This window comes from Ictidomys tridecemlineatus, chromosome 7 (genome assembly GCF_052094955.1).
Source record: "Ictidomys tridecemlineatus isolate mIctTri1 chromosome 7, mIctTri1.hap1, whole genome shotgun sequence".
NCBI classification, from domain to species: Eukaryota; Metazoa; Chordata; class Mammalia; order Rodentia; family Sciuridae; genus Ictidomys; species Ictidomys tridecemlineatus.
This window is the reverse complement of record NC_135483.1, coordinates 131,128,211-131,142,869: the sequence shown is the minus strand read 5'-3', so window position 1 is coordinate 131,142,869 and position 14,659 is coordinate 131,128,211. Positions and strand designations below refer to the sequence as shown.

General features: G+C 36.6%; 1 protein-coding gene across 5 annotated transcripts in view; it reads right to left on the bottom strand.

Moving 5' to 3' along the window:
* Nucleotides 1–3,841: 3,841 nt before the first annotated feature.
* Nucleotides 3,842–14,659, bottom strand: part of Psmd14 (proteasome 26S subunit, non-ATPase 14) — a 107,803-nt gene continuing 96,985 nt past the window's right edge. For all 5 annotated transcript variants that reach the window (XM_078017479.1, XM_021729868.3, XM_005315756.4 and 2 more), the window contains 2 exons: nt 6,809–6,871; nt 3,842–4,259 (listed from right to left, as the gene is read on the bottom strand). In XM_078017479.1, coding sequence (XP_077873605.1) covers nt 4,161–4,259; nt 6,809–6,871 — 162 coding nt within the window. In that variant the 3' untranslated portion in view covers nt 3,842–4,160. The remainder of the gene's footprint in view (nt 4,260–6,808; nt 6,872–14,659) is intronic.

Sequence of the window (14,659 nt, the reverse complement as noted above, 5' to 3'; positions counted from 1 at the left end):
TCCCTGCTGTTGAGAGCCACAGTGATGAGCTGGAGGAGGGGGGAGAAGTGGGGACGAAAAGCAGCAACTCACCCACCCATCCACCCACCTCGGGAAGGTTCGGTTTCTTGGTGGAGCATAGAAACAGTGACAATCTATGATCTCCTTTTTAAGTTTTGAAATAATCATAAGCTGTCAGGCTGAAGTGCCTTAATGTATTTGCAGTGATGTTTACCGGGTCTTTACTAAATATTTTATAAGCCAAGTTGGTTGCAGATTATTTGAGGAGCATCTAACTGGGGGCAGGCACCATGCAACCTTCCAGTCTCACTGCACTTCCTTTTCTCCGAGGTGCTGGATTGGCGATAGGTTCAAAAGCCTAGCCAGGAGAAGAGAAGTCTGAGTCCCGGTGCAAATGGGTTAGCCAGGAGCACTGATCTGGGGAGACAGAGTGGAAGTGGTGTCAACGCAATGATCTTTCTGCACATTCGTGTGTGTGTGTGTGTGTGTGTGTGAGTGTGTGTGAGTGCGCGCGCGCGCACGCGCGCGCTGTTTATATAATCTGGAGGGTAGAAAAAGAACCCATGCCAATAATTTTAAAAGGAGGAAGAATCTAAAGAGGAATAGAAAAAAGAACCAATTTGAAGGGATTTTGGCACAAATAAATAGCACGAGGCCCAAAGCAATTCCGAGGTGTTGGGAGAAAAGATCTCCCAGTACCTGTTCTGCAGATGGGCCCAGCCATCAATCTGAACCATAGTGCCAAGAGCAGCAGAGGTTTTAACTGTCCAAAGCTGCTTCCCGTGGCCCGGCACTAGCCAATCTGGCCTCCCGCGGCTTTCTTTCTCGTCTCCTTAGAGCCGCGCGGGAATGAGAAGGAGGAGCGCAGGACCAGAGTTCAGCTCGGCCCATCGCGGTGGCGGATTCGAGGACTGGCTCCGCCTGGGAGACTTGAGGGAGGGCCGGGTGACCACCTCTGGTGAAGACCCCAGGGGCACACACTCTTTCCGTGCCACAGGCGTCTTGGCATCTCATCTGATGGAGTCCGTTTACGAGCAGGCGCATCCGCCTCCCTGGGTCGGAGCAGTTCCCTCAGGGACAGAGGCGCTGGGCAAATTGGGTGGGTCCTGGGCGTGGGCGGGAGGGGTTAATGAGATTCGCAGCTTTGCGGCTATGGTGTAATTTAAAGCAGTGCAGCGGACTGAGTGGTCAGCGCTGAGCCCAGATCGCGCCGCCTCCCAACTCCGGCTGGGCGCTTTAGCTGCACTAGGCACCAGCTGCGGCCTCCAGCAGAGCGCCGAGAGCAAGGCTGGGCGCGGGCGGCCCTCGGCTGTACAGGTTGATGACCAGATGTCTCAGATTCGAGCAGAGGCTATTTTCTGGGAGAAAAAAATAAAGCCAGATTCATTTTTCCCTTCGAAAGCAAACCTCGGCTCCTGGCAATGAAGCTTCACAAGCAGGCAGGGTCTTAGCCAGTGAGGCATTGGGGCGCGGGGGAGGGGGAGAACAGCTATGACACCATTTGACTCGCTTGTTTTCCTACTCTTGACCTTCCACCGCCATTTGTTCCTCTGAAAGGCTCTTGTCCCATTTTGGTCACCTACATTTCCTCCCCTCTTCCAATCATTGTCTCTGAGTGCCTCTCCCTCTGGTGCTTCATAGGGTATCTTTCTCTGTCCTCAATGGGACACCGAACCTTAAGTATACACGGAGAAAGTGAGACACCCGCTCTCAGCTCCTTTTGAGGCTTTCCTATTCCTGGCACCCTGAACTGGCTTTTTTTTTTTTTTAAATAAAGAATGCAAAAGTGACACGTTAAGGTGTTAAAAGGAGAGAAAAGACATGGAGTGCATCTTCTGAATTTTTAAGAAATTGAATTAATGGATGAATTGCACTCTGACTCACTTTGGATTATCAGAATGATTTTCAATGATTCATCACGTGTAGTCTTTGTCTTGAATTAATATATACTAAAGAAGGGAAACTAAGACTTTCCTCAACTACTTATGATCCATACTTCTGTAGACCAGTGTATATGAACCATCCCAGGATTCTTGATTGTAGGTTTGGGGTGGAATATGTTTCCATAATATCTAGATGCTATTAATCAAGGCAGGTCACATTTTGAATCGTGAGGCTGGAATTTTCAGTGCTCTACACTAGTCTGAGGAAAGTAGGGCTATATCTGGGCTGAAGGTTTGTTTTCAGAGTTGCATTAACTCTACATAGTGGGTAGTTAAGAGCTCACATAAGCATATCAGGTACACGTGCACCCATGTGTGGGCAAGTATGTGCACACAAACACAAAGTCATTTCAGTGCCTAACTGGGCCTAGGGCATCAGTCTACTGATAAAACAGTTGCACATTCCAAGACAAAGGCATTCCCTGAGCTTCTCCCCTTAGTACATCCTGATTTTTGATCCACTGGACTCATCTACAAAGAAAACACAGGTTTTCTGCTAGGAGGGTTTCTGAAATTGGAACTGTCTCCAACATGAATCAAGAGAAGTGTTATGTGGCTATGGAAAATCCAGGAAGATCAAGTGATAAAACAAGGGCAAAAACAGAATCACTATGTAAACCTTCTCAGGAGGGTTTTAATCACTATGTAAACAAACACACACCTTGAAGTGAATAAAAACTAAACCGGTGAATACTTTCCAATCTGAATATCAAGACCAGTCCTTGACATACTAAAACTTTCTTCTGAAGGCATACTCTACAAAAAACCTTAACTAGCTCTTAATATCTTTGAAGTTAAGAACCTTAATTATAAAGTGGAAAAAAAAAGTCATGTCCAAAAAACCTACAGAGATTAAGCAAAAGGAAAAATTCTACCTTAGTTTAATTGTAAATGGTTAGATAATCCTAATAACCTGAATTAATATATTACATGTCCCACATAAAAATATATCTTTATCTAAAAGAAGAAACTACAGGATGAGCAAAAGGTGCTTAGAATTCCTCTTAATTCAACCAAAAATGACACTATGAAACATACTGAGAATCTAAGCCATTTCTTTGTTTTTGTTAACTTCATCAGACAACCAATAAAAGCCTAGAATTGTTCAACTAGGACAATAAATGGTCTACCACAATATTTATAATTCCTAAAGTAGGTAAAGTCTAAATCTTAAGACCCCAAATAAATCTTGCTAAGTCTTGGAAATACTCTCACAAGGAAGGGTGCAGACTGGAGTTAACCATGGTGTCTCTCTCTCTTTCCATATGCTTGGGGTAGCCAGTATGGTGTTGTACCATGAATCTTAACAGAGGCATATCAGGTTGGAAGGCTAAGGGTTGACTTCATTTCTGAAAACCGTCAATGGTCAAAATGTTTTTCTCCATCAGAAAACTTGAGTATTTCTAAGTTAGTTTGGGAAAGATGAGAGGAAAAAATATTGCTCATAAACTTATGTTTTTTAAACTCACATCATGGCTACTTTTTTCATTTTGCTTTGAAGACGACATTGTATACTTCTGTGGCTATCTTAGATGAAAATCTAGAAGAGTTTCCAGCATCCAGATCCTAGAAATTTCAAAATTATTGGTGGAATGTACTCTTTTAAAATATGAACAATTCTAAATTAAAATTGCCCTTTTCTTCTTAAATGTACTCCTCTGAAATCCTGAAAGTATATGCTTTTAATAAAATGTCACATTTTTGGGGGTGGGGATACTCACTCATGAGGTAGCCACTCATTAATGGCAGTCATTTTGCATCTGTGAAGTTCTGTTATCACACTGATATTTTACAAGATCTTAAAATGCAAAGGGAAACATCTCTTCGTAAGATTTCCGAAGCACTGTCAAATGTTATTCTGTCAATTCTACCCAATGCCAAAAAGACCTCAGGAGACATGGATTGTAAATGTGTTTTATTTTGTAAGCAACAATCAAAATATATTTGTGCTACTGATTTCTTCAAATATTAAATGGGAATTAACAAAATTTGTCCACTTTGATGTATTCTTGTTCAACTTTGGAATCTGCAAAGACCCTGACTAAAGAAAACAGAAGTAATTGCACAACTGAGACTAGAAGTGTTACAGTGCTGCAAATGATGCCAGATGTCTTACATTTAACCAAATACACCTTCAGTGGTCCCTTGATTTTGAGCATTAGGAACAGCAGAGGAAGATACACTGAAAGTATCACTATAGTAGCTTTTTGTGTTGCTTTATTTAAATACGACAGTATCCAACATAGCTGCTAAACACTGGACAATATTTGAAGTCATAAGTACATCCACATGTTCTTCCAAATGACGTTTGGGATCCTAAAAGGGAAGGAATAAATAAGAAAAGAAAAAGAAAAAACGATGAATCACTTTTTTTTTTTAATAGCTGATGAAATTAGTAACCTAAATTTCCTTAATATATTGTTACATTCTTAAGGTTTTAAAATCTGTTAAAAAGGTAAGTAATTAATAAAATAACAGACTGCACAATGAAAAATTAATTTACAAAATCAGTGCTGTAACTATAGAGATTTTACAAAGGAATTATAAAGCCTATTATCATCTGATTTAAAAAAGAATGCCTTTTATGTGTGTGAATATGTCAGAGTATGTGTGTATATTCTCCGCTGGTCATATTTTTTGTTTTTGTGGAGCTAGGGATTGAACCCAGGGCTTTATGCAAGCGCTCTAGAGGTAGAGCCCCAGCTCAGGTCACATTATTTTGTCATCCCTAGAGTTTGAGGGAGTGCTTTATTTAAAATAGACATATCAATAGGTAAAAGTTCAATGTAAATGCACACCACATTTCTCCACGTTAGTAAAAATAAGAATTCTGCATAATTTTAATACCTCAAGAGCTGAACTTTAAATGATTCACAAAATATTCCTGGATCAAAAGTCACCGAATCTGAAAATTTTAAAAACAATATGGATTGATTCTAAAATTTTGTTTCATGCAGATATTTTGGGAAAATACACTAGAAAATGACAGAGGTGTAATCCTTTTAACTAAAACTTAATCAGATCTATTTTTTGAAATAGACCTAGTTAAAAATGAGGCTTAAGGGCTCAGTGGTAGAGCACTCACCTAGCTTGTGTGAGGCCCTGAGTTTGATCCTCAGCACCACATAAAAATAAATAAAATAATGGTATTGTGTCCAGCTACAACTAAAAAAATAAACATTAAAAAAATGAGGCTTAAAATTGCATTGTAATAAAGGAAGAATTTCATCTATATTAATGTTTGATAGTGAATGGAGTATTTCAGCTAAATTTGAAAGCTTTGAAATAAAGAGTACATTTTGTACACAATTTTTAAAAAGTATTAAAGCATTATTTTTTATGGGTATTGTTAAAAATCCCAAGGTTCTTAATTTTAAATAAATGCTCATCATTGGAATTATTTTTTGGCTATGCTTTTCTATCTATAATTTCAACACACTGATTTCTTTAAACAACCCAGAGTTACAATGCGCCATAAACAATTTCAAGTCACTGCACCACAATGTTATTATTAGAAATGGGTCTTGATTCATTTTAGGTGAAAGATACTGAGAGTGACTGGTAAGAGAGAAAAGATATTGGTTTGATTCCACTATAGACAGTTTCCTTTTGACATAAAACAGACCAAACCAATGATACTTAGTACATTTAAATAAATGATTCTGATGACTATTAAACTTTGTCAATTATATTTTTTCAGTTTCACTTTTTAGTTCTTTTATTTTATGTGAACTATTAAATAAAAAAGTCTACATCATGAAACTATAACCTCAGAGAGTAATTTATTCAAATAGTGAATTCCATGAAGGGTAAAGGCTCCAAACTGGTGATCTAATATTATATATTAGGTTAAGATAGTAGAAAAAGACAAGGCTGATATCACATAAGGCGAGAAAATAAGATTAATTATATTTCATGGGGGGGCTATTTGTTTTTAAATTATAATATTCAGAATGTACTAAGATTTTATTTCCTGATTTATTATATATGATAAAGTCAAACCTTTGCCCCTTCCATTCTGTTAGGAGTAATTGGTTTTATAGTGAATTGGTAACTCATTTATCAGTTATCTACATTACTTCTTGTGGCAGCTGGGTGATTCTTAGAGATTTCCCATCCAAGAATGGTCCTGGCCCAAACCTACATAGCTTGTGAGATGTGATGGGATCAGAGCATATGGTAGGATGGCTGAAAGCAAAGACAGCTTAGTGTCTTGCATCTGAAATATCATGATTCTGCCAACATCAGCAATATGATAACCATGTTCCATGAAATGGGGAAAAAATGTAATCAACATTCTTTTAAAAACAGTCTAATTAATCTGTAGATTCCTTTAATTGGTTGGTGTTTTCCCCCCACCCTTAGATAATAGCAACTAAAACATATCGTTCATCTTAGAAAAGTCAAAGAACAAATACTTAAAACCATTTCTTTTCATGCATTATAACCAATATAGTTCTAACATTTCTCAGATACATTACCTATATATTGATAAAATAATTCATTAAAAACTGTTAAATATAAAATAACCCTACCATTCTATTATCTTACATGATCTATAGTAAAAACAATATTTGCATAATTAATTCAGGACAAAAATGCCCTAATTAATTTCTAGTAAATAATTTTTACTAAAGATAGTATATCATAGGTATAGATTTATGACTTATTCTCTATAGATGGCAAAGAGAATTTAACATCAAATAAATTCAGTGACCTTTAAAATTAGTATCATATTCACATGAGAGAAGAAAATGTAGAATGAACAGACAGGGGGAAAAAAAATTACATAGGCCCTAAAATAGTTTTAACTCAGTAAGAGCAGGTTATTATGTGACTGTATAACTGATTATAGTACACCTCACCTGCTTGCCAACATTCTTTATTGCCAGCTGTTCAGGTGTCATCTTATCTTCTTCTTCTACAGCCTGTGAATAAAACACAAAGGACAGAGCTTCAAATTCTTCATTTACATTTCCCTCTGAAAAATAATCACCAAAATAATGGGGATCATAATTTTTATTCATAAAACCTTTTACTCAAAAAATTTATTGCACAAAAAAATAATTTTACTAATCTTCATAATAACTTTCAGGGTAATGAAAGTTATTACTGCTATTATTTGAAAACAATGATTTCAAACAATTATTTGAAAACAGACTTAGGAAATATGTAAATGGTATTGTAAATATCAAACTTGATCATTAAATGGTAGTATTAACTGCATGGAGACCATTATTAAATTCTTTGAGAGGTAGAGGAAAGTGGAAGTAAAGCTGCTTTACGGCACTGTGATACTAATTATGCTCTATCATCTTTTCCTACTTTTACAAGTATTTCTCTCTCAAGTTCCCATTTCTTTATCTCCTTTATTCTTGTCAATCCAGCCTGCATATATATATAGAGTCTATATTTAATAGCACTTAGGATCAAAGGAGCTACTGACTTTTGAACTACTTAATAAATCACATGTTAATCTCATCACACCTTTAAATCTCTTCTGGGGAAAAAAATTGCACTACTCCACATGAAGAATCTTTAGTAACAATAAAGAAACCTGAAGTTTTTGACATCAAAATAATTAGGGGCTGGGGATGTGGCTTCAAGATATAGAGTGTTTGCCTAGCATGTGCAAGGCCCTCAGTTTGATCCTCAGCACTTGGCGGGGAAAATTACCTCAATCATGTAAACAACCACTTTATACTACTTTCAGAGTTAGCTGTAAACTCTTATGTATGATCACAAGCTTCCTAGCATAATAATTTTTAAAATCATTAAAACATTTACAATATTTATATAAGTATTCATCTCCCAATAATGGCACAAAATACAAAATCTTTATTAAGAATCCTAAGCTTAAGGAACCTTTTTAACAGTTTGGGTCCTGAAGTCCTGAAGATAGCACTATGCATCAGGAGAACTTGTGGTCTATGATTTATTCACAGCATCTGATTATTGCAAAACAAAGAAAACTTTACGATTGCCAACCTCAAGAAATACTACCTCAGTATTTACCATAAAGATGGTTACAATAAGGGGTGAAATAGTAGTGGCAGAAAGCAGGAAACCAGAATCCCAGTGAGGGTTAGATTTGGATACTCTAAACTTAATAATCTCACAGCTGCCAAATTTCTTCATGTGTGAACAATGAACATGTAGGAAACGCAATCATCAGACATCTCCCATAAACTGGGAAGTTTGGCTGCATTTCACACCTTCTTAATAGTTTTGTAAACAGAGAACTTGAAAATGAGCAAAGATGGCAAGTGTCTAATTTTATAAATGGACAAACTATCTGGAGAATTTTTCCCAATAGAACCTGCCTAAATAGAAAAGATGGTGAATAAGTATTGTATCTACTTATTACTAGAGGATACATCATTAGAAATTACATTTATGACTCATAAACCTGAAAGAAGAAAAAACAAAATTTAATAACACTCCAAATCTAAAATTCCCTAGACAGAGAATATGTTCATTTTCAGAGTCAGATGTCACTCTATTATTCTCAGCTAGTTATAAAAGTATTTCCGAACTAGGAAATTGCTTCTACTTTTCAATGTTTCACATAAACAGAAACACTGACATGCGTAAGAGTTTTTCTTTCTAAATTTCTTCTACAAATTGTGACATTAGACTTCACTGACTTAAAAGCATATTAGATGAATGAAACAATTCACATAAATTTGTACTACATACCCATTCAGTGTTAGTTGTCCTATGCACATGCCAATAACATTACTTACTACAGCACTGGAAGGAAGTAAGAGTTTTGGAATTTGGCTCAAACTACCAATCCACATTCAAAATAGTTATTAGGAAGTATTTTGGATTATTATAAATATCAAAGGTGGCAGATATACAAAGATGAAGGCCAAAAGCATTTAAAGCACTAATCTTATCTGAAAAGATAAACAGAACATAAAGAGCTCTAACAAAATTTTGAAGTCATTTACATCATTTAACCACTTTACCAATTAGTTTTTTCCATTCCCAATAATTAAAAGAGAGTTCACAAACTCTTTGAGAAGTGCAGATGGTAAAAAGTACTCTCAGCCATAGATGCCATCTGGGAAATGAGGAGCAGCTGTAGATTTAGGCATATACTAAGGTTGCAAACCCCCATGACAAAAGGAGTAAGCACATCTCTTCCATTCTAAGACAGACCAGATCATTACATCAAACCCCTAAATATTCTCTCCATCTACCTAAGTCACCTATATCTTATCTACCATCTGGGCAAGACCAGTTTGCCTTCATTCACAGTTCTAATCTGGCTAGTCACCAGGAAAAATTAAGAAATGGTAGCAGCAGAAACAAATGAAATTCAGGCACAGGCAGTGTCCTCACTAGGGAACTTCTGTGTTTATGGCAACTTCTGTGATTTGGCTTCAAATTTTGCTTTTGCATTCGTGCTCTTCGGTTTACTCAACCAACAAAAAAGCACTGAAAATGTTTGTGGCTATTCACACTAGAAACGTTTTTAACAGTTTATCAACAAAGACCCCCAGATGGCTATCCCATCACGCACGGTCTGCACAGTTCTAAGAAATTCTTGGAATTTGGTCTGTTATATGATCATAATCTCCTCAGATGTGCCCCCTATCTTAAATAGGTTTTACTAAACCTCTTAACCTCATTCTCTTTTTTCTGTTAATATTCCAAGTTTCTCAAATGAAAAATATATATCTCAAATTTCACCATTTTATTTTCCTTTTAACAAATGTAGATTGGATCCTTGGTGTTTACTGTCACTCTTTTAAGGCCTTCCACTACGGCAATTTCAGTTTTTTCAACACCTTTGGATTATTCCACTTGTTTTCTATTCTTTAACCCTTGCTTTTGATACCATCTTATTCCACATACTTTTCTGATTATTCCGTTAGATTCTTTTTCCCCCTAATGACATGCTTTTTTTCATTCTGTAACATGCCATGATCCCACTTAAGCGCATGCTTTCTAATATAGCCAATATGGCAATTTTAATGTAAAATAGGACACAAACTGTTAAATGGAATATGCTTTATTTTATTATTATTTTTTTAACCAGTAAACAACCTCTGGATAACTGCTAGTGGATTTCAAGACAACATATTTTACTTCTTTTATGATTGTAACATTTATTTTTTATACTGAGAACAACACTGTTGTTCTATAGTTGAGAATAACACTCTGGGTTATGGGTGTAGACAATGTATTTAAATAAATGGCTTTTTATAAAACACACTTGGGAAAACAAAATGAATAAATATGAAGCAATCTGAAAATTATCTGAGAAGGTACAAGAAGTTTGAGTATGAATTACATCAAAGTTTTTTTTCTACCCATCAGTATGTTTTTTACAAATATTAACTTACTGAAGTCTGAAAACAACCGAATGATATAGTTAGTCAATATTTGATATTTAAAGACAATAGGCACTATCTCCTTGGGGTACCATATACTAATTCCAACAATATTTCTTTTTTTGGGGGGCAGGTACTAGGGATTGAACTCAAGGGCACTTGACCATTGAGTCACATCCCCAATCATATTTTGTATTTTATTTAGAGACAGGTTCTCACTGAGTTGCTTAGCAAGCCTCACTTTTGCTGAGACTGGCTTTGCCTCCTGTCTCGGCCTCCGAAGCTGCAGGCATGTGCCACTGCGCCTGGCTTAATTCCAGCAATTTTCTATCATAAAAGGAATTTTTCAAATTTGTTTTGCTCTCAAGGAGCTCACGTTTGGGCTTTGATTGCCTCTAAATCTCAAATTATAATGTAGTATGAGTGTCCAAAAAGAAGAGTGGGAACACAGAGATAAATGTACCTAACTTTTTCCTTGTGGATCACCAGGGGAAAAAATGTCAGGGTAAGAGTATGCAGAATTCTCTGGAGGAAGAAAACATCATATGATACTTATTGGTAACAGAGAAAGAGACCCTGGAGACTGAGTGGCTGTAGGAGAAGACAAAGAGGTTAAGTCCCAGTTTTAAAGCAAACACAATGACTAGGAACATGAGAGTACCCCTGACAATAAAACTGGTAGAGGAACTATTCTAGGTAGAAAGCAGAATAGACATTAGCATTTGAAGCACCTGGGACATGCAAGTGGAAAGGTCTCAGAGCCAGGTGTGGTGGTACATCCCTGTAATCCCAACAGCTTGGGAGGCTGAGGTAGGAGGATTTAGAGTTCTAAGTCAGCCTCAGCAACTTAGTAAGGCCCTAAGCAACTCAGTGAGACCCCATTTCTAAATAAAATACAAAAAAGGGCAGGGATGTAGCTCAGTGGTTAAGTGCCCCTGGGTTTTAATCCCTGGTACCAAAAAAAGTCTCAGAGATGATGAAGAGGATAATAAGTACCAAATGACAGGGAAAAGAAATTTCAAAAGTTAATATGGCTAAATCATGAAAACAATCCCCCTGCCCTGTAGTGATGGGAGTCAAACCCAGGACCTTGCACATGCTATGCCAATTTTTCTTAAAAGAAAAGTTTAAAAATAGAAAAGCAAAGGCAGCAAAATGGAAGAGTTAGGAAAACCAGGTAATGTACTGCCACGGAAGTAAAGGGAAGAGACTTAAGTTCAAAGGTATGAAGTACAGGCAAGGAGGCAAGGAAAATAACGGAAAAAAAAAAAAAAAGCAAAATCAATGTACTAAAAAAGTGAATCAATTACTTCTTTTAACAAGGTGGAAATAGTATTCCACTCCATCAGGGAAAGGCTGTGATTCTAAGGACATTGGAGGCCAACTTCAGAAAAGGATCAATGATGGGAGAGTTCAGCCTTACAGAACGACAGGCACCAAGTATGCAACGATGAAAAATAGCTGAGGCCGGGTATGGTGTTGTAACACCTGTAATCCCAGCAACTCAGGATAACCACAAGTTCAAAGCCAGCCTCAACAATTTAGTGAGGCCCTAAACAACTTAGTGAGACTGTGTGTCAAAAAATAAAAAGGGGTGGGGATGTAGTTTAGTGGTTAAGTGTCCCTGGGTTCAACTGCTGGTACAAAAAAAGATTTTAAAGAAAAAGAGATGCCCTTTAGAGGGCACAGCACATAGCAGCTCCTTAAAATTTATATGTTTATGTTAAGATCAGTTAATGACTAGTTAATAGTGATGATTAGTTTCTTAATAGTTAAAAATTTGGTAAAATAATAAGTATTGCATCCTTCATTCATTCATTCAAATATGTATTGAGCATCTACCATTTATCTGTCAGTGTGCCAGAAGCAAAATGAGACTTGACAGCTGAATTCAAAGGGCTTAAAGTCAAAACAAGAAAATTTAAAAATAAGAATTAGCTTAACAGAGATATATTGGAATATAAATAAGCATTCCAAATTGTTGATATGAAGGTCTCAATGGTGCAAGAGTGTTAAACTGAGCCCTGAATGGAAATTAGAAGTTGGGAAGGCACTACAGTGACAAGGAGTGCTTTAGGCCAGGAAGCAAGAAAGAGCATTTTAAGTTTAAAGAACTGCAAATTATTCAGTAGCGCAACAATATAACAGTGGTTAGGAGATAAAGTGACAGAGGTTTAGACTTCATTCTAGGGCAAACAGAAGTCAGTCATCAAATCTTTTTAAAAGCAAGGCAGTGGCATGAACCAATTTATGTTTTAAAAATTAAGGTAAATTTTACTTAACATAAAATTTAACCATTTTAGAATGCAAACATTCAAAAACATTTAGTACCTTTGTAATGTATAATTATCGCCTCTATTCCCTAACATTTCACTATCCCAGTGCAAAGCTACTTAGTCTGTTACTTCCTACTCTTCCCTTGCCTAACACCCTGGCAATGAGTAATCTGTTTTCTGTCTCTATGGATTTGGATACATCACATAAATGGATCATATAAGGAGACCTTTTATTTCTGGCTTCTTTCATTTTTGCTGCCCATGTATTAGAGATCCATCCATGTGTAGCATGTATGTATAGTTTATTTCTATTAATAGCTGAGTAAAATTATATTATATGTGCGTGTGCACATGTGTGTATTTATGTCATGATTTGTTTATCCATTCATCTATTCATAGACATTAGGATGTCTCTATCTTTTGGCTATTATGAATACTGCTGTAAATATTCATATACAAATTTTTGTATGAATACCTATTTTCACTTCTTTTGTGCATATGTTCAGGAGTAGAACTGCTGGGTAACTCTGTTTAACTCTTTGAGGAACCACCAATCTGTTTTTCCTAGTGGCTGCACTATTTTATACTTCTACCAGGAATGTGGGTTCCTCCACATCCTCAGCAACACTTGTTATTTTCCATTATTTCAATTATAGCCATGCCAGGCGGTATGAAGTGATATATCACTGTGGTTTTGATTTGCATTTCCTCAGGATCAGTGATGTTGATTGTAAAGAAGCAGTTTAGCTCATGGATTAATCTGGTAAGTAGAATGGCTTACTGATTGGACAGATGTAGGGGAAAGAGGGAGGAGTCAAGAATGCTATTAATAACAACAGAACTGGTTGTAGCCATCATGTGCCAGATGCTTCACACATACTATTTCCAATTCTTAAAACAACCTTTTTTAAAAAAATTTTTAGTTGTAGTTGGACACAATACTCTTATTTTATTTATTTTTATGTGGTGCTGAGGATCAAAACCAGGGCCTGGCATGTGTGAGGCGAGCGCTCTACCACTGATCCATAATGCCAGCCCCTTTTAATTTTTTATAGTTGTAGGTAGACAGCATGCCTTTATTTGTTTAGTTTTTTATGTGGTGCTAAGGATCGAATCCAGGCCTCACACATGCTAGGCAGCACTTTGCCACTGAGCTACAGCTATAGCCCCCAACAACCTTGTTTTTGAGATAAGAAAATAAGGTTCAGAGAGGCTGTGGAACAGAGAAAGAGCACTGAAATGGACAAAATCATGCTATATACATATAAGAATATACCACAGCGAACGTATATCTATAAAGCACCATTTAAAAACAACCCCCCCCCAAAAAAAAAGTAGAAAGAAGACCAGTAGAGTAGAGGAAAGGGAACAGGGGGAGAGAAGAGGGGAAGAAAAAAGGAAGCACTGAGGTCTGAAAAGGAGCAAATTATATTCCATGAATATATGATTTTGTCAAAATGAACCCCAATATTATGTATAGCTATGATGCACTACTAAAAACTTCTAAAAAAAAAATCAACTGAGGGCTGAAACCAATAAAGATCTGGTTTAATTTAAAGGTGGCAGAAGCACCCCGAAGCCCTAGATTTGATCCTTAGCACTGCAAGCCAAAACAAAAAAAGCAAATCATATAGGGATTCAATTTTAAAATATAATGACATATAGTAATGTGAAATAAAGATCACATGTATATGTACATACTTTGTGTGTGTGTGTGTGTGTGTGTGTGTGTGTGTGTGTGTGTGTGTGTTTAACAGAAATTATGATTCAGCTTTTTGAGAAAAATTTCTAGGGCAAAACCTATCCAATAACCATCTTCTTCTTTTGTAACATAACCCTGACTTTACAAAAGAATTTTGCTTCCAGCTAAAAGACCACATTACATAGACTTTCTTGCTGTTAGAAGTGTCCATTTGACTAAAGTCTGCCAGTGAAAGATAATCAAAATTTCTGGGACGAAATTTATGGGAAGAATCCTGAAAGGGAACTAATTTACCCCTATTTTGCCTTTCCTTCTCTTCCAGCTGTGTCAAACTTAGAGGAATGTTTTGGGAGGAGTGGGAGCACTGCTAGGGATTGAACCCACAGCCTCATG